The sequence below is a fragment of the Orbicella franksi genome, chromosome 1 (assembly GCF_964199315.1).
Source record: "Orbicella franksi chromosome 1, jaOrbFran1.1, whole genome shotgun sequence".
NCBI lineage: Eukaryota > Metazoa > Cnidaria > Anthozoa > Scleractinia > Merulinidae > Orbicella > Orbicella franksi.
This window is the reverse complement of record NC_138145.1, coordinates 16,872,175-16,892,621: the sequence shown is the minus strand read 5'-3', so window position 1 is coordinate 16,892,621 and position 20,447 is coordinate 16,872,175. Positions and strand designations below refer to the sequence as shown.

At 42.2% G+C, this 20,447-nt stretch overlaps 1 protein-coding gene, 1 long non-coding RNA gene and 1 other non-coding gene across 3 annotated transcripts; 1 reads left to right on the top strand and 2 right to left on the bottom strand.

Annotated features, from left to right (window-relative positions):
* Window positions 1–13,849: 13,849 nt before the first annotated feature.
* On the bottom strand, window positions 13,850–16,331 carry LOC145493544 (uncharacterized). The gene has a single exon (XM_081473047.1). The coding sequence runs from the start codon at window positions 15,532–15,534 to the stop codon at window positions 13,993–13,995; it is 1,542 nt and encodes a 513-aa protein (XP_081329173.1). The 5' UTR covers window positions 15,535–16,331; the 3' UTR covers window positions 13,850–13,992.
* LOC145466402 (U2 spliceosomal RNA) lies at window positions 16,103–16,301 on the bottom strand. Its single transcript, XR_014041883.1, has one exon. It is a non-coding gene; the product is annotated as a U2 spliceosomal RNA (small nuclear RNA).
* Window positions 16,332–16,636: 305 nt separating the features above from the next.
* Window positions 16,637–19,734, top strand: LOC145483456 (uncharacterized). The gene is made up of 3 exons (XR_014048924.1): window positions 16,637–16,994; window positions 17,653–17,716; window positions 18,554–19,734. It is a non-coding gene; the product is annotated as an uncharacterized LOC145483456 (long non-coding RNA).
* Window positions 19,735–20,447: the final 713 nt, after the last annotated feature.

Below are 20,447 nucleotides of genomic sequence, written 5' to 3'. Positions count from 1 at the left end.
GTAAGGAGGTATCCTTCTCCACTGACGTCATTGGTTCGTCAGTTGAGCATTTTGCCCTCCTAAAACTTAGTGCCCGCTTTGCTTTGGTCCTTTTTCCGACCTTTCTCGAACTTTCATTGGCAACCATTTTGGATAAATTAAAACGGGGTCTTTACCGGTACTCCTATTACTTGTCTACTTCTCTTCCTTTTGGTACGCTAAGCCGGGTAATCTTTTGTTGCATAACATACTTATTTTTTTCAAAGCACCTGGCATGTTTTTAGTTACCCACTATTTTGAAATATACTTCATGTTAACAGAGATGGCGTCGGTAGCGAGGCAGTGCTGCAGAACACTTCAAGGGAAGCAAGTCTACCAAAACAACAGCATGTTGACATCGTTCTCAGCCTTGTAGATTTGCGCTCTAAATTTATCGAGGAGGACCAGCGAACACTTCCCCAGTGCGCAAAGGAAGCTAGGCCAAACTTTTTTTGGCTTCATTCAAAACCTATCGCTCTATCCGACCGTTGTTATGATGTGGAGTGAGCCTGAACTTAGACCCTTTCATGATTTGAGTCCGACAATTGCATTATACTTTGGCGCAACAGATAATATTGCGAAGAAAATATTTCCCTATACTAGTGGCAAACTGCTATATTATGCTTTAGTTATTGGTCATCCCAAAGAAAGGAAACCGTCAATAGCAGTAGCTGAAATGATTTCATCCAGTCAAAGCGTGGTCACTTTGACGTGTTTCTTGATGACCTCCAAGCACGATGCGGCCAAACTATATGATGCCAAGGCTGCAACGCCTTGCCATATCGAAATCGACATCAGCTGGGCTATCCTTCACAGCGTTCTCGAAGGATTTTTGGGAATGGAACTATTAGCATACTTACAGCGGTGCTGGAGACTGGTGGAGGGGATTATATTAAATCCCTGCAAGCACTGCGTTGTCGTGCTGGAAGGCTACTTTTCAATTTGCCAAGAGACACACCATTAGTACAAGTTATGGAACTCTCACAATGGGACTCGATTTATGACGCGTATAAACGAAGTCTTGTCAAACTTATCTATAACATAGCTCGCGATAATATGCCCGCGATGATTTCAGATTTAGCCGTGTGGCGTAATAGTCCGTATAACTTAAGAGGACATAATAAGGCCGTCGTTCCACGATTTTCCGCTCATTTTATTTCATGAAAAATTCTGTTTGTTACAGAGGAGCTGTATTGTGGAACTGGGTTTCAGAATATTTTAATGATTCTTGTAATTTTAAACAATTTTATTCATAGCCAAAATCTGGTCCGATATTTAGGGAAATTAGATTTGCGATAAAGTTAAAGTTAATTTGTTATATTTCATTCAATTATCAGTAGGTAATTAGATAATTAATTAGATAAACGACCCCTCAAGCATGTAGGGCTTAAACGATAATCATGTTTTAAATAAAGGATTTTACTTTACTTTACTTTACTCTACTTTAGCGGTGGACGCAGCCGGTACAGTTATCCATTTCTGTACAAGCCACTTGATGAACACCATTCGTAGAGAACTAAGCACGCTGTAAGTATGTAACGTTGAACGTTTAATGTAACATTAATGTTCCATGGGTACAGACACATCTTTCATGGCTGAAATCAGCGTTGACATACCACTTAGCTTGAAGCTGGCGTCTCAATTTCTACACGGTTAATGCTATTGTAAATACTTAGAGACGGTTTATATATTTCCTTATGTTTCTTTTCTTTTCTTTTCTGAACTTTAGTGGTTTTAATATGACCCTCGAGCTCGGGAGATTGTGTAAACACTTCCCACGTTCTCTTCGACTTCTTCGATAAATTTAACTACTTACTTACTTACTTACATCCCAATTTTAGTAGTGAGCGACATTTGTAGCTTTTACCTCATATCATCTGCGTTGCAAATCACAACATTGGGGAGATTACAAAGAGGCTATCCCTTGCAGTTTCCTGTTTCTGTAATGTGTGTAATCCTAGATCAATCAAGGCAAATCTCAAGGAACTTGTCATGTCTACAATGGGTGTTTTCATCAATTGCAACAGCCAAGAAAAATTCACAGGACAGAATGGATGGCAATTGGGGCTTGGAAGAGAGGCCATTGAAGGAAGACGTGGAAGATGACGAATGTTCGACGGAGCGAAAAAAGAGTGCGGTTCGTGACCTCTCTCCTTTTGCACTTGCACTGGAAAAACACTGCGAGAGTAAAATGAAATTGACAGATCAAGTCAATGGAATTTCTGCCAACGAGCTACACAGTCCTGAAGTGGCCAAGTACTTGGAAATCCACTTCTTTGCAGTAGCTCCTCTATGGAGTGGAATCATGCTAGGTAAATGTTTATGGTCCCAACATTGCGATATTTCAATACATTTTTTAAAAAAAACAAGGTATGTTTTCAGGATGCTGCATTTTTCTACGCCTTTTTAATGTCTTTCTGCCAAAACGAAATATATTGGACTGCATTTTTAGGAAATTTGAACCGCTATTTGGGTGATACAAGTGGTGCTACCGCTAGAAAAGTTAAAGAGGTAGTGACGAAACTTAAGTAAACGAGCCTCTCTTTTTTATAGTGGTTTATATGCTTCCGTTGCTACCAGTTTCATGTTACTGCTTGCCTTGCTTGTTTCAGGTTAATCAGCCCACGTGCTCCACAGCAGGTCTCATGGAAGGATGGCAGTGCGTCGCCAAGTTACATGATATCGTCGGGATGAAGACTCTTGATCTACCTTATAATAACACACTTCTGTCAAAACAAGATGTAGATTAGGCAAAGGTACGAAAATGATCAGAACAGCCGTTTAATGACCGGTTTGTTTCTGAAAGACAGTCAGTAGTATGCCGCCTATTTCTATTTACCTTTTTGTCTGTCGTCGAAAGGAACGGAAAAAGCGCAATGTCATAGAAGAGGAAAGGTCAAAACGCACCCGCCTGGAACAGGAAAAGTCTCCACGAACAGGAAGATATCAACAGGCCCTCAGGCAGCAGCTGAAAATTTCCCGATCCAGGTAAGCTGTAGTATAAGAGACACAACCATGGTTTTTTTCATTGGAAACCGTTTTTGCGTTTATTTCAGTTAGAATTCTACTAAACAATTAGATTATTCGCTCTTGATTTCTAGGATGGAGATGGGACGTTCACTCTTAGCTAATAATGTGGCACACCACACAATGGGGCAAAATTTAATTATGCTGCGTCCTGGCTTACACAGGTAAAAGAGCAGGTAAAGTCCTTAAGAACCGTCACCAGAAGAGTTCAGACATTGGCGGGAGCTGTCATTCCATACTTGACACGCGGCGATCTGCAGCTACTTATCAACGACCATGGACAGTCCAGACAACTCAATAGTTTCGTAAGACCTAAAATTATCACTGTGTCGCCCTTGCTCGAATTGAGTGTTCTATTACTTTTGGTCAAAAAAAAAAACTCATCTCTACCTCCAGGTAATTGACTGCTACTCAAGACTTGTTTTGCAAGAGTTTAATGACAAAGGTACGCTGAAGAAATCCTGAATTGTCTTTTATTTACATAGTGAAAGGAAATCAACATTAACTGTGTCAACGCTTGTCATCTATATCCTATGCAGGGAGATGATTCGGAAAAGTGCGTTTTCATTAGCAGCCAACAGTTTTTTGTCTTGCAAAGTGTTGTGAAATTGCTCCAGATGGATTCTAGTGATGAACTCCAATTATAACTGGAGAGGATGATTGACCAAGTAAAGGAAATGTGTTTTAATGTTTGTTTTTAATGTTCTGTAATTTATTTCCTTAATTAAGTGTGTAAAATGTAAAATGTAAAATGCCTCTTTTCTGACCTTATATTTATTTTCAATTAATAAATGGTGGTCACCCAACTAGTTAAGCTCTTTAGTTATTTTGGGTGACCAGCAACTGTATGTATTTTTAATTTATTTATTAATTAGTAATTAAGTTAATCTTACAGTTCAAATAAACCTTGTTGTTGACCTGTGGGGGCTCCCACAAGTTGACTCTGATAATTTGTGCGGGCCGCCCCGGTGGATGTTCGGCCATGTGAATTCGGCAGAAACTTGTATAATGTGACTGGACTGGTTATTTATCGTTGAGTTTATTGTGCTTTGTTAGTATAACTTACAACAAAATGTATGAGTGAAAATATTTGTAATACCATAAAACGCTTAATGTTTAATATGTTTCTGTTTAGGTTATATCGAAAACGAAAGGAGACGAGACTCACTCCTTGATCGTCGTGCACCTCCCAGAGCGTAAAGGACACCGGTGTCTTTTGGTAAAGTTGGTCATTTTTTACTATAAATATAACGTTAAGCTCTCTTTTGCATACTGATCTTTGTCTGTAACTTGCAGTATGTTTCTCCAAGAGATAGTCGCATGGTTTACCTGGATCCCAAGTAGGTCTATTACAGCACTACCTGACGATAGTATTCCTTTTCAGGTGGATATCCCTGGACTAAAGCTCCAAATGGCTTACGAGCTAATGTGGATCTGGCTATTCAAGAGACTTTCTACTCAGTTTCACGTATTGCATTATTGAAATTATAGGACCAAGAAACATTTGGAAAGGAACGCGCTATTTTGTCCTCCCGGACAGGATGGTAAGAATCCCATAGTTGTTTATGATTATTTCTAGTAACTTCTAACACGACAATGCAAGAAAGGATGCAATTGATTTGACTATTTAGTAGTCAGTAGGTTACAAAAGATTTCTGATTGTGAAACTCTATCGAAAACCAGAGTTTAAACCATGAGATTGTTGTTTCTGTTTTGTTCAATTCACGCATTTTCCACTCGATATGAGGTGGACAATGTCTATTTGCGCTATGTAGTTAGCGAACTAATGAGAACGAAGAATTCCGCTACGCCATAACCACCGAGGAAGCAAAAAAAAGAGGTGCTGGCATGAATGATTATGTACTGCCTATTGCCACGACACCGTTCTCAGAAACATTGCCTCCGCTGCATCAAGGACGCCTCTGCCTAAAAACATTCATGGCTAATTTCCTTCTGTCAGCCATGTTTTGCAGTACGAGGCCATTACAAGACTTGTGATGCAACTACAATATTGTAACTATTTAGAAGCAACAAGTATTGGTCTAGGAGAGAAGATGACGTTTTTGACGACAGTAGTCTTTCTTTCGAGATGGCTGAGTATAAGTATTATATTATGGCTGAAGTTTGACATCATACTCCTTTTGACCCGTCAAAGAGATGGGATTCTAATTGCGAGAGATGACGTTTTTGGCCACAGTAGTCTTTCTTGATATTCAGCTCAAAACTTGCAAGGCTCTACATTTAATGTTATTAGACCCCAAATGTAGATCTTTATTTTCAAGATGGCAAAATATAAGCATTAGGCCCAAGTTTGACATCATACTCCTTTTGACCCGTCAAAGAGATGGGATTCTAATTACGAGAGATGACGTTTTTGACGACAGTAGTCTGTCTTGATATTCAGCCAAAAACTTGCAAGGCTCTAGTTATTTTGGGTGTCCCACTACTGTATGTACTGTACTGTTTATTTATTTATTTATCATTATAATTATAATCTTGTAAATTCTTTTAGTTGTTTACAGTAGTAGAAAATAAACTGTTGTTGTTAGACCCCAAAGGAAGATCTTTATTTTCAAGATGGCGAAATATAAGCATTAGGTCCAAGTTTGACATCATAGTGCTTTTGATCCGTCAAAGAGATGGGATTTTAATTGCGAGAGATGATGTTTTTGGCGACAGTAGTCTGACTTGATATTCAGCCCAAAAGTGACTAATTCTGATCATGTCATTTTTAACAGGTACAAAAGAGATAGGCAACGAGATACCTACAGTATACCCATTGCAAAATGCCAGGGAACGTTTCAAAGTTGCTAGCGTGTGTCATATTCTTGGGAGTGCTTTAATTTTCTGGCTACTTGAGATGAAAGTTTCAGTTAACATTCCCTTTGTGAAGAAATTTGCCTCTAGAAGGACACACCAGAAGAGCACAAAACCTCGTCTTGTTGTTTACTGGTCGGCGGTTTTTGGAAAGCGGCATAAGCTACACGAAAAGTGGCCGAAAGGTGAATGCCCAGTACCATGTGAGTTAACAAGTGACATATCTCGAGCAGAAGAGGCAGATGGCTTTGTTGTCCATGCTAGAGACGCAGATGTGTTTCCTCCTGTAGACTCTGTGCCGTGGATTTTACAAATACGAGAAAACTTTATCCACACGCCGATATTAAAGAATGCTAAGTTTATGTCCAAATTCAACTTGCTGAAAAGCTATTGCTTGGATTCTGACTTTCCTGATCCTTCTGTTTTGTTGCCAAATTTAACACCACCAACTCCTTTTAAGAATAAAACTGGACTCATTTCGTTTTAAGATGGCGGAATATAAGCATTACATTATGGCCGAAGTTTGACATCATACTCCTTTTGACCCGTCAAAGAGATGGGATTCTAATTACGAGAGATGACGTTTTTGACGACAGTAGTCTGTCTTGATATTCAGCCCTTAAGTTGCAAGGTTCTACATTCAATGTTATTAGACCCCAAAAGGCAGATCTCTATTTTCAAGATGGCGAAATATAGGCATTAGGCCCAAGTTTGACATCATAGTCCTTTTGACCCGTCAAAGAGATGGGATTCTAATTGCGAGAGATGACGTTTTTGGCGACAGTAGTCTGACTTGATATTCAGCCCAAAACTTGCAAGGTTTTACATTCAATGTTATTAGACCCAAAGGTTGATCTTTCGTTTTAAGATGGCGGAATATAAGCATTACATTATGGCCGAAGTTTGACATCATACTCCTTTTGACCCGTCAAAGAGATGGGATTCTAATTGCGAGAGATGACGTTTTTGGCCACAGTAGTCTTTCTTGATATTCAGCTCAAAACTTGCAAGGCTCTACATTTAATGTTATTAGACCCCAAATGTAGATCTTTATTTTCAAGATGGCAAAATATAAGCATTAGGCCCAAGTTTGACATCATACTCCTTTTGACCCGTCAAAGAGATGGGATTCTAATTACGAGAGATGACGTTTTTGACGACAGTAGTCTGTCTTGATATTCAGCCAAAAACTTGCAAGGCTCTAGTTATTTTGGGTGTCCCACTACTGTATGTACTGTACTGTTTATTTATTTATTTATCATTATAATTATAATCTTGTAAATTCTTTTAGTTGTTTACAGTAGTAGAAAATAAACTGTTGTTGTTAGACCCCAAAGGAAGATCTTTATTTTCAAGATGGCGAAATATAAGCATTAGGTCCAAGTTTGACATCATAGTGCTTTTGATCCGTCAAAGAGATGGGATTTTAATTGCGAGAGATGATGTTTTTGGCGACAGTAGTCTGACTTGATATTCAGCCCAAAAGTGACTAATTCTGATCATGTCATTTTTAACAGGTACAAAAGAGATAGGCAACGAGATACCTATAGTATACCCATTGCGAAATGCCAGGGAACGTTTCAAAGTTGCTAGCGTGTGTCATATTCTTGGGAGTGCTTTAATTTTCTGGCTACTTGAGATGAAAGTTTCAGTTAACATTCCCTTTGTGAAGAAATTTGCCTCTAGAAGGACACACCAGAAGAGCACAAAACCTCGTCTTGTTGTTTACTGGTCGGCGGTTTTTGGAAAGCGGCATAAGCTACACGAAAAGTGGCCGAAAGGTGAATGCCCAGTACCATGTGAGTTAACAAGTGACATATCTCGAGCAGAAGAGGCAGATGGCTTTGTTGTCCATGCTAGAGACGCAGATGTGTTTCCTCCTGTAGACTCTGTGCCGTGGATTTTACAAATACGAGAAAACTTTATCCACACGCCGATATTAAAGAATGCTAAGTTTATGTCCAAATTCAACTTGCTGAAAAGCTATTGCTTGGATTCTGACTTTCCTGATCCTTCTGTTTTGTTGCCAAATTTAACACCACCAACTCCTTTTAAGAATAAAACTGGACTCATTTCGTTTTAAGATGGCGGAATATAAGCATTACATTATGGCCGAAGTTTGACATCATACTCCTTTTGACCCGTCAAAGAGATGGGATTCTAATTACGAGAGATGATACCTTTGGCACAGTAGTCTGTCTTGATATTCAGCCCTTAAGTTGCAAGGTTCTACATTCAATGTTATTAGACCCCAAAAGGCAGATCTCTATTTTCAAGATGGCGAAATATAGGCATTAGGCCCAAGTTTGACATCATAGTCCTTTTGACCCGTCAAAGAGATGGGATTCTAATTGCGAGAGATGACGTTTTTGGCGACAGTAGTCTGACTTGATATTCAGCACAAAACTTGCAAGGTTTTACATTCAATGTTATTAGACCCAAAGGTTGATCTTTCGTTTTAAGATGGCGGAATATAAGCATTACATTATGGCCGAAGTTTGACATCATACTCCTTTTGACCCGTCAAAGAGATGGGATTCTAATTGCGAGAGATGACGTCTTTGGCCACAGTAGTCTGTCTTGATATTTAGCCGTAAAGTCGCAAGGTTCTACATTCAATGTTATTAGACCCCAAAGGTTGATCTTTCCTTTCAAAACGGCGGACTGTAAGTATCACATTGCCACAGATTGACATCATACTCCTTTTGACCCGTCAAAGAGATGGGATTGTAATTGAGAGAGATGACGTTTTTTGGCGACAGTAGTCTGTCTTGATATTCAGGCCAACTGAGCACGAACCCCAGCATCAGGCTCATTAGAAGCCAGCTGAGAGGAAAACTTACTTAACTAAGGGTCAGAGCACAAAGTGCCCTGAGCACGAACCTCAGCATCAGGCTCATTAGAAGCCAGAGAAACAGAGAAGCCGATGCAGCAGGATCAGAAAGCACAGGGGCAGCAGGAGCGGCGCCCATGGGTTGGGCATCGGTCTCAACAACAGGGGGAGCCATGTTGCTATCAACAGAGGAGTTATTATCCCACGGATTACAGCAAGCCCGGGTAAAGTGACCGGTCTCCCTACAACGGCGACACTTGTCCTTACTAGGACAGTTAGCCGACTTGTGGCCCTGGAGAGCGCAGAAATTACAAATCAAAGGCTGGCCACGATACCACATACGACAATGATATCGATGGAAATGTAGCTGAGAAGAGTACAACCAGCCTTGAGAACAATTGAAACAAGGAGGGTACCAGTAAAGACCTCGGAACAAGAAACGTACGACTGATGTCTAATACGTTTAACTTCCCCAAAGCCACACAAAACATCCTCAATTTTGATATCTCACCTTCGAAAGGATAATCAAAAAGATTGACAACAGTGACAGGAGGACTACCACCACGAATACTACACCACATGCCAAAAATATACACACCAAGAATTGCTTTAGCTCGCTGAAAGATTTCTTCTTTAAGAAAAGTGACACGGATGGTGTCGTCACAAATTTGGACGGCACGGACATGTTTGAGAATTTTGACAACCTCCGACATAATTTCATCCTTTGTTTTGTTGGCAAGTTTTCTGCCAGTCTGGATGTTGAGCATCAAAGGAAGACACATGGCTGACAAATGGATAAATTGTAAAACAAACAGACAAGAAGAAATTCAAAAACACCAAAAACCGCCCCAAAAAGGAGCGGATCAAAAGCAGTGAAAAAGCAATCGCACCTGGGATAGGGAGCGAAAAAGTCAAAGGCTAAATAGCAAAAAGCACAAAAGGCCAAAAAAAAAAACAACGGCCAAATAGCAATAAGGGCGCTGACCACACCCAATAGTTTAAACACTAATTATCAATAATACAAACTGGGAGACTTTTGCTCGCACTAAAGTTTATAAATTAGATGAACCTACAATAATAATTAAATAAGAGAGAAGCGAAAAAGGCACCCGAAAAGTGTGCCAAAAAGCAAACGGCAAAAAAGCCAGTAAAAACGGCCGAAAAACGCACCAAAAAATCGAAAACAAAAGGCGCCCGAAAGCTGCGCCCAAAAAACGCGAAAAAAGCGAAAGCAATTAAAGTAAAAAAAGCGGAGGCCTCCAAAATTGGAAGAAAAACAAGCCAAAAAAAGCCCAAAACCTAGGCAAAACACAAAGAGGTAACGCCGGGTAAGCAGCCGGATGGGCGGCCGAGCTTAACCCGCAAGAAAAGATACACAAGGCAATCAGAACACTGATGCGATTGTGTAAGGAAAAATAGCTCAAGTCGGAAAACGGAGAGAGCCAAAGAGAAGCCACAAGGCAGAGAAAAAAGTGAGGAAGGTTTCGCAAGACGTCGCTTACCCTGGGTTAGGCTAGAAATGCCAGCATAAGTCCCAAGGAGGGTCACGACAAGACGCGAAATCAGAATTAATACTCACAAATCCTCCTGTCTTGTAGGTCACCAGAACTTGATTCTGCTTGCGAAGATGTTGAAGATAAACTCCAAGCTACACTAACTTACCAACAGCCAAAAGCCCGCGTCAGGTACGTTTTTTTGTGTTTAAGGTGAATGGCCAGGCCTCCCAAAAAGGGAGAGTGAAATGCCTGCCAGACAACAAGACTTATCCGTCACACAACAACGGTTCGCCAGAAACGGGGGTGCAACAGCACGTCAAAACTCACCGGGGGATTGAACCCCGCCCCTACAAACAAAAAACATAGACACAAACAAACGAGGAACGAACAAGTCAAAACATCGGACAACAGGACAAACATACACTGTTCCGGAGCAAAGGCGAAAGGTAAACCCAAAAGAGGGGCACCTGTCAACAGACTAATCCTATAAAAATAGGTTCCCCACCAATATGCAACCAAAACAAACTAAGACCAAACAACAACAAGACAAACCAAATCCAACAAGCAAAACTAAGCAGTCCAAACTCAACGCAGCACAGGCAAAAACGAGAGAACAAAGCCAAATGAGGTGGGCAGCAAAACAGGAAGCAAAACCAAAACGAAGCAAGCCATAGGAGAAACTGGACGACAATGCGGTAACCACGAAGGACCAGGCAACAAGCGACACGGCGGAACAACTGGACCAACGGGACTAGGAGGAACACTTACAACAGGCGAAGCAGCAACGGACCTAACAGGACTTGAAGCAGCAGCAGAACTAACAGGACCAGGCCAAACACGAGGAGCAGGAGAACTCACAGAACAACCAAATGCAGCAGCAGGCGAAACAGCAAAAGAACTAACAGGGCTTCCATGCGAAACCGAAACAACAGGACGACTGGGTGGAACAGGACCAGACCAAACACGAGGAGCAGCAGTACTTACAGGACAACTAGACGTGACAGCAGGCGAAAAGACAGCAGAACGACTGGACTCAACAGGCAGAAAACAAGGCGAAGACAAGTCAGCAAAATCAAGACGCGGACGAGACAAAAATGGACGACGCGGAAAACGATCAGGCTCATAAGCAGACTCAGCATCAGACTCATAAACAGGCTCAGCAACATCAGGCTCGTAAACAGGCTCAGCAACATCAGTAACAGCAAGACCAGACGTAGAAGTGGCGACGGAACACGACGGGCGAGAAAGCAAAGAAGCAGCATAACTAGGTAGAAACGGCGAACGAGACGACACAGCAGTAGACTTAGCGAGAACCATTTGCTTGACATCATATAACTGACAGTCCACACACAGACACGCAGGCACATCATCATAACAAGAAGGCTTAACAACATCCATCTCAGAAGACAACTAAGGATCCCTACTTAAATATGAAAAAACTCCCAGATCCTCACCTAAGCAGGGACTTCCTAGCACAAAGTGCGTAGAGGCGTGTCCCGCGTCAGGTAAGTTTTTTTTTTTTTTTTTTTTTTTGTGGAGAGCAGGTGAAGGCGGAGTGCAATGCCAACACGTGCAAACCGAGGAGAGGGACGCCCACGTCGCCAAAAGTCGCCCGGAAATTGAACCCAGCCTCTCCCCAGGCAAGATTACACACTTAGACTAAACAAAGACAAATACACAGACAAAACACTAGGTGTGTGTGACACCTTTGATACCTTTGACACCTTGTGACACCTTTAATCCTCGGGCAAGCCTTGAGGGTGGCAGCCAAAGTCTCAGCAACCAAGACATAAAGAAGAGGGGAAAGGGGACAACCCTGACGAACTCCTCTCTGCAGATTAAAAAACTCAGACAGATAGCCATTAACAATGACTGAACTCTGAACACCGGTATACAAGGTCTGCACCCACTTACAGAACGAAGGGCCAAAACCCAAACGTTCAAGAATGCAAAATAAAAACTCCCATTCGACTCGGTCGAACGCCTTCTCCTGATCAAGGGTAAGAACTGCCAAGGGTAGATCTTTCAAAGAGGCATACTGGATGGCATCACGAACATAGGCAACATTCTCACCAATGGACCGGCCAGGAACGCCAGCCGTTTGATCCGGAGACACAACTCTATCGATAACACGCAGGAGGCGACCAGCAATAGCGCGAGAACCAATTTTATAGTCAACGCACAACAGAGAAATAGGGCGCCAGTTCTTGAGCAAGGACCGGTCATCAGCTTTAAAAACAAGGTTAATAAGACCACGACGCTGAGACACGGATAGGAACCCAAGACGAAAAGCACAGTTTAAGACATCGACCAGATCAGAGCCCAAAACGGACCAAAAGGCAAGATAAAACTCAGCAGGCAGGCCATCAAGGCCAGGCGTCTTGCTTTTAGCCATGCCCTGTACAGCCTGGAGGCACTCAGGGACCGTCAAATCACCTTCACACAGGTCAGCCTCCTCAGGAGAGAGAGATAGGGAGAGATTAGAGAGTAACTCCTCCTGGACAACTGGATCCGTCTCGCAAGAGCTATATAAATTCTTATAGAAATCAGCGGCGGCAGCCAGAAGATCTTCAGTGGAAGTAACAGAGCGGTCACCAACTTTGAGGGAGGAGATGGTACTTTCCGCCTTGCGCTTCTTCTCAAGACGGAAGAAGTAGGCGGTCGATGACTCACCCTCCTCAACCCACCTAGCACGTGAGCGAACCTGTGCACCACGGGCCTCATCAAGGGAGAACTCCTGAAGGTCGGAAAGCGCTTCCCTATAGTCAGACAGAGCAGAAACATGGCCCTGGTCAACCAAAGATTTCAAACTTGCCACCTTCTGAGACAACAATTTGGACCGCTCTTTCTTTTTAGCAGAACGACGACGACAGTAATCAAGGGACAGGGATTTAATACGTGCCTTTCCCAAATCCCACCAATCCAGAAGCGAAGAGAACGAGTCTCTAGCACACCGCCAAGAAGACCAAAAGGCTGAAACCTCACTAACATAATCGGATTCCGCCAAGATAGAAGTATTGAGTTTCCAAAAGCCAGGTCCACGAGGGACGGCATCAGGGAGGGACTTCAAAAACAAGGAGACAGCAGAATGATCCGAAACAGGACAGGCAAAAATATCACAGGAGGAAACTGACGACAACCAAGAAACAGGGCAACCAACAAGATCGATCCTGGAGGCAGAAGTGCCATCAGGACGGAGCCAAGTAAAAGCTTGCTTGGTCGGGTGACACGACCGCCAAACATCAACACAGGAGATATCCCGAAACAAAGAAACCAGGGCATCCGGGGTGTCAGTTACCGACACAGCACCAGCATTCCTGCGATCACGACAAGGGTCCATGACAGAATTGAAGTCACCACAAAGAAGGGTGGGGACACCAGGGTCCAAGGAGGGAAGTAAAGACGGAAAGAATAACAAGCGGTCAGACCGCAAATTGGGCGCATACAGTGACACCACATCAAAAGTTGCCCCCGCCCGACACAGACGAGCACGAACAAAACGACCAGACAAGTCTGTGACAGCGTTAACAAGTGTGAAAGTGGGTTTGAAGAGAACCGCGACACCACAGGACTTGTTAGAGCCGACAGACGAAACAACAGAAAAATACGGGAACCAAGGCTTGACCTCATCCTCCGATACACAGTGCAACTCTTGCAGGCAAACAACATCAAAATTGAAGCCAGACAACCAACGACAAAAGGATAACCGCTTGACCGGGTCACGGAGCCCATTAACATTAATTGTGACAAACAAAGCCATCACAAAAACAAGAACAAATTTGAACACCATAAAGAAAACAATCATTTTTGCTTCCTGCCCTTAGACTTTAGACCTTGATCGCCAGGAAGACGACCCAGACCAATCCTCTTGACATTAGCGGGAGAGAGGAGCTTCCTAAGAGTCTTAAACTCCTCAGGAGAAAGCTCCGCAGACTCCCCTAAAGAATCCTCAGCACTAACCATCTCAGAATCCACAGGAGCAACAGAATTAGAGCCAGTAATTTGGACATCAGGAATTGAACTTTGGGCAGAATTGGGAGAATTTGAATTTGGAAGATTAGAATTTGGAGGGTTAGAATTTGGAATTTGGCCACCAGAATAAGTTAGAGGAGGGCTACTTTGGCCCACTACAGTATTATTAGTGGAGCTCTTTTGACTCCCTACATTAGGTTTAGTGGAACACTTTTGGTTCCCTACATTAGGTTTAGTGGAACACTTTTGGTTCCCTACATTAGGTTTAGTGGAACACTGTTGGTTCCCTACCGTATTATTAGCTAAACTAGGGCCAGAGGCATGTGAAGAGGCATCAGGAGACAAAAAACACGGGTTCGGGATGAAGGTATCAGGCTGAGGAGGACGGTGAACCAAAAAACCCTGCGAGTCAAGGGCACCAGCCGGAGAGGGGGCCTTAACCCCAGGCGGAAGATCCTCCAAAGGAGGCATGCCGGAACACGGGAGCGGCGAATCCGGAACCAGAGCAAGGCCAGCAATCAAAGGGTTCTGCGAAGGGGCAGGAGGGGGCTGCTGAGACGGCGACGGGACCTCAGAGGGAACAGACGGAACATGAGCGGGGACACTAGGGGCAGCTTCCTGAGAGGCACCAGAGTGCAGACCAGAGCCAGAAGAAGGTGTAGGAGGGTGTTGGCCAGGTGCAGCAGGAGGATGCGGGTCAGGTGCAGCTGAAGGCTGTGGACCGGGTGCGGCAGGAGCATCAGGGCCAGAAGCGGCAGAAGCCGGAGGGACATTCCACGCATTGGTGCACTTCCTCGCCTGATGATCAGCCGAACCACAACGAAAACACTTATCTTTGAAAGGGCAATCCTTAGCCTGATGGCCAGTCTTCCTACAAGAACGACAAGACTTTGGCTGGCCACGATAGTAAATCTTGCACGGAAAGTTGAGAACACGGATGACCTCAGGAATTTGGGACGTCAACTTGACACGCACAATCCGAACACCCGACTCGATGTCCTGGAAGGCAGAATGAACCTGACGCTGACATTCCATAACCTGACCATAGGCAGACAGGGCATGACGGATCGAATCAGTTGAAACCTCGACCGGCACCCAATAGCAATAAACAAGAGAAGCTTTAGGATCAGTCTCAAACACGTTCAGCTGAAAACCGCGAACAGACACTCCCTTGATTAAGGCAAGATCACGAGACGCCTCGTCCTTAAAAGTAACCCGGACATAATTTTTGGGGAGGAACTGACAAGCACGAATCACGGACTTCGGGATCGACTTGAACAGTTCGACCATGAAGTCATGCTCGGACATAGATGCGATCTGATCGGGGCACTGGATAACTAAGGTATTAGGCCTAGCCACACGACCAGCCATGATGTTAACAAACACAAAGGGCGGAGCCCGAGGCCAAAAGGCCACAAGAAAAAAACCAAGGAAAAAAGAGAAAAAACTCACCAAACAAACGAAGTTAAGCCCGGATGGGCGAGGCACCCAAATGGATGGGTGACCCGGCTTGACTTGACAGCTGGATGGGTGACCAGAAACCAACGAACAAGAAGCCCGAAGGAAAGATGGCGCCCAGAAACACAGCCAAGAAGAAAGCCGAAAACCAGAAAAAAATCTGGCGAAACTTACCAAAAGAACTCAAGAGAGACAGGAAAAACCGCACCAAAATGGTAGGGCCTCCGGCCATACACTCCCGCGTCAGGTAAGTCTGAAAATTCTTGGCGCGGGGGCCGTCAACGGCAAACCCCCTTAGCTCTATATCCTTGTGGTAGTGATTTGCGGGCGTGCTGGACGTCCAACCTCACATCTAGGCGGCTCTACAGTTGCTCCCCTCCTCAGTCTGTGCCTGCCCATAGAGAAAATTGCCAGATGCTAGTGTGAGAAGCGCGCTTTGTTTGATTTCTTTCTTTGATTGAATGAAGGTTTCTGCCCTGAGGGGAAGTGGGCCGCACTCGGAGGAAGTGCTACACCGAGACAACCCGTGACTGGGACGAGGCAAGCCTCTTTTCCACAGCTCAGTTCCAGAAATCATTTTAATATATGAGCTGCTCAATGAGCAGCGTATCAGATATTAAGCTGATAAGAACAAATTTAAGTTTTGAAATGAGTTTATTCAGAATAAACTACTTAAGTACATGCTAAAAAATGCAAGGCACGTGAGCTTGGCCCCTCACAAAAAGCTATGTTCATTTTCCCATTATAAAATTACGGAAGTCATCAAAAGTGTCAATTGCGATCATAAGTTTACATAACATTTAACAATGCTGATCATAAAATTATCTGGGATTATCATATATACAAAATAATATTTAACTAGGAAAACACTTTACATACACTATATACAAAAATCCGGAGTTAGATTATTCGCTCTCGATTTCTATGCGTGATAGAAATCTCGAGCTCATAATCTAATTCTTTAATGGTACTGGTGCAGCTCGGCTATAACGTATTCCGCTGTAAAATTGCCGCCACCAGTTGAATACCTGGCAAACAAGTGGTTACGTACTTTATTGTCATTGGAGGAAGTAAGGGGTACCCGGTAGATAACATATCAGATGACAAAGGACAAAAGCACAAAACTACTCAAGCCAAGAAGTGAACTGACGATTCACCTGGCGTTTATTCTAACCAACATGCGAACCGAACTTGGACCAAGTTTCGTGTAGAAGACAGCTTACGATACTCGTGAATATTGTGGAGTCCGACAGACTCCAGGAAGCGATGAAAACCAAATAAAACAAAATGAAGCGCTCGTCATTCCTTGGATTCAGATGAATGTTAAAGATAGCAAAGTTTAGTTTGACTCAATGAGTGTTTAACATCTTCAGGTAAGTAAAGTGCTTCAAAAATATCTAATATGTAGGGTTCAGTTTTATTGGAAGATCTAGATTAAGTTAGGTTAATACGTTTTCCCGTTTCAACACGAAATCTGTTTGGGATAATGAAAACGAAACTTTCAGTCGAAGACGACAGATAGAGACTTTCTTTGAGTTCTAAGTTTTGTTTTGTCTTCTTGGTTGTTTTTTTGTTGTTCTTGTTGGTGATGATCTCGATCGTAACAAGTAGATTAATTCAATTATTTCCCGCAGTTGAGGACTAACAAACGCGGCCACGAATAGGATAACAAGGAAAAGCGGAGTTACTGAGATATACGCCTCATTGAAATGCAACAGATCGTGTTAAATGTTCACCAGGTACCCGGAATGGTGATTTCAAAAGATAAAGATCTACAATTGTGTACTGCATAACGTATTCAAAGACAGTATACAACAGAGTCGAGTAAAATGGGAGTAGAGTATAAGAGTTCCAAGACTGATATTTACCGTTTTTCTTTGTCTTCTCATACACGAAATCACCGGCAGGAAAGACCGCTATCCACAATTCTTGCGTAACGTCAGTGCTATACCCGTTACCGGCAAACCTATATATCTTAACGCTTTTCGGCTCTTTCCTTTTCATTGAAATTGTATTGACGGTTGTTTTTAGTCTTCCACCAGGTCCCCCTTGAAAGGTTGAGGAGGGTCCCAGTGTCAGGTTAGAGACTACAAAGGTAAGATAGTATACGTCTAATGGATCTGCAATACGTTTAATCTTCTGTAAGAATGTTGCATCAATGGGTTTTAGGAAGGTTTTATAGTCAGAGATTTTGATTTTATGTGATTTGATTCAAACTTAGTCTCTTTCGACACTAACATATGTGCATTCTATAGCTGGTTTTCACATGACGTCACCAAAATTCGAACTACAAAACTATTGATCTTCCTGAGATTTTACTTGAATGATGTATGAGAGCAGCTGAAAACTAATATTCATACATATTTTCGCTCCGAATGGGTTCTTGGTTTTGTGATACACTACGCTTGAATTTCTAAGCTTTTGCGTGACGCGGCACTTACATGACGGCCTAGAGAGCTGTCATGATGGTTAAAAAAGTGACTTATTTCAGGGAACTTGGCTATCTGAACTAGTCATGTCTTAGAAAAAGTATTATTTTAATGTTTTAGAGTTTCTCGTGGGATAAATTCACGCTTTTGTAGCAAAACTCAGTGACAGATGTTTCTGTTGGTTTCCGGCCGCCATGTTGGTGCCCATACGGATGGGCACCAGCATGGCGTCTTCATACAAATCTCTATAAATTTGGGTAAAAAATTTCTGCGCATATCTCGCATCAGAAAAATTGCTGTGACCAGAATTTTGGCGAGAGTCTTTGCATATTTACCTTCTTTCATTTCCCAGATTCTGGACTTTATCTATTGACCGGTTTTGATTTTGATTTTGATCTATTTTGAATTGCGTGACACTGAAAACCAGCAATTAACTGCTAGCGCTGTTATGTTTTATTCATTTTACCCTAACAATGACTGATCAACCTGAATTTTCTCCTCAGAACAATAGAAGAATTAAGAGTGTAGGTGAGTTGATCATGGAGGGATAACGCAATGAAATACACTGGTATTCTACAGGCTTTTCGTTTCCAGCTGGGACTATGGCAAGCCAAGAGGAAGAATGAGTTAGAGAAGAATGAGTTAGAGGCTAACGTGCGACTAACACATGCAGTGCCAAACAGGACAGAGCGAAGAGAAGAAAAAGAAAAAGTAAACAAAGAACTGTGATGCTTTGTTCAATTGAACAGTGTCCCTGAGGTACCTCAAAAAGTAGTTAGTGTCAGGTTCATATTGCCTTTATTTTCATCGAACTAGTTTGAATATATTTTACTGGGTAGCCAAGTCACTTAATACAGACTTCTACCGCGCTCCTTACATGATAAACACAGATGAGTGCACCTTTTTCAAATTTTCATAGTCAATATAATAAAAAGACTGACTGCAAGCATTCCCTTCGAATTCACTCCGGCCCTCTTGGATCATCAAGTAGGACTTTTCAGACATATCAGCAAGCATTTCCATGAGATCATCTTTTTTCTGAGTTTAGTTTATGACTTTCACTGGTTCCAGGAAAAGAAATGACTGCTTGACAGTCGTTTACAAAAGAAATAAGTTATTAATCTAATCAAAACGAGACTAAATGTTTACTGAACTGTCCTACATGATATGTAATAATTAGTGCTGAGGAATGAATTCAAATATTAATAGTAAATCGAATTAGATCTCAACTTAAATTTTCATGCAAGGCCGTAGTTTGCTCTGGGTATTCAGCTAGGTAAGCGTTTTATTAAAATTTTTTTTTCGAAGCTTTCGTTAGGTCGAAGATTTAGTTAATTTACCTTTGATTCGACTAAATTTACGAATAGCTACTTTGGGTCACTTCTGGCTTAAACATGTCTGCATCCAAGATTTTTATCCTGCGGAACTTAAATTTTACTTAAATAAGTGTCAAGAGACCCCACAGGTTGTTGTTGGCGAGTGGTAATTGCCTGCCATATAATCCATCTTTGATTCTCGTTTGCAAATCTCTCTCTCATAGCGTCACGCGTAATTTTGTAAAGCTCTCCTTATTTTCGTCATCCAAGGAATAATAGAAGTATTTCACAGCTCGCGAACAACAACAACAATAATAATGATAATAATAATAATAATAATAATACCATTAATAACGCTAAGAAGAAATATTGCTATATTGCCAAATCCCAAGGGTCCAAATTCCACATAAAAATTAATCTAAAAATTATAGTAATTGAAAACCAGCAGAGAAACTTCAGATAGAACTAAAGCAACTAGAACGTAACGGTTAACTTAAAAATGAGTGTTTAAAAGGCCAAGTTAAAATGGTCAATATAAGATCGGCCAGTGCGGTGGGGCAATTTAAATATTGTTCCATTTTATCAAGCGAGCTATTTATATCTTCAGAACCGAAGCCATGAAATGAAGCATGCCCTTGAGAACTAGATGTATCAGGAATTGGAGCTTGTTCCATAGCATTGATAGTTTGTTGGTGAAATTCCCGATGGTTCTGCTGTTGACTCCTTAATTCCTGTTGCGCTGTTACAACTGGTACTTGCTGGCCACAAACCGCAAAGACGTTGTCTGTGGTCACCAAAAACAATCTTGTTGTACTTGTTGACCACCTGCTGTAAAGTCGGTGTTTCCGGAAAAATTTTCCTTTTGTCTATTTTTTCTCTCTTTTTTCTCTCTCTTTTTCTCTCTTTCTTTTTCTCTTCCTTTTTCTAAAACTGAACATTTTGGAACAAAATTCATCTGGATCTTTTATATCCTGGTCTTCCAATTCAGCGAGTACCTCTTCTCGCAAACAATAGGCTCTCTGGAAGTCTGTAGCTATAGGCGGGTCACTTGAACTCGCATTGTTTTTGTGGCTGGGTTCGA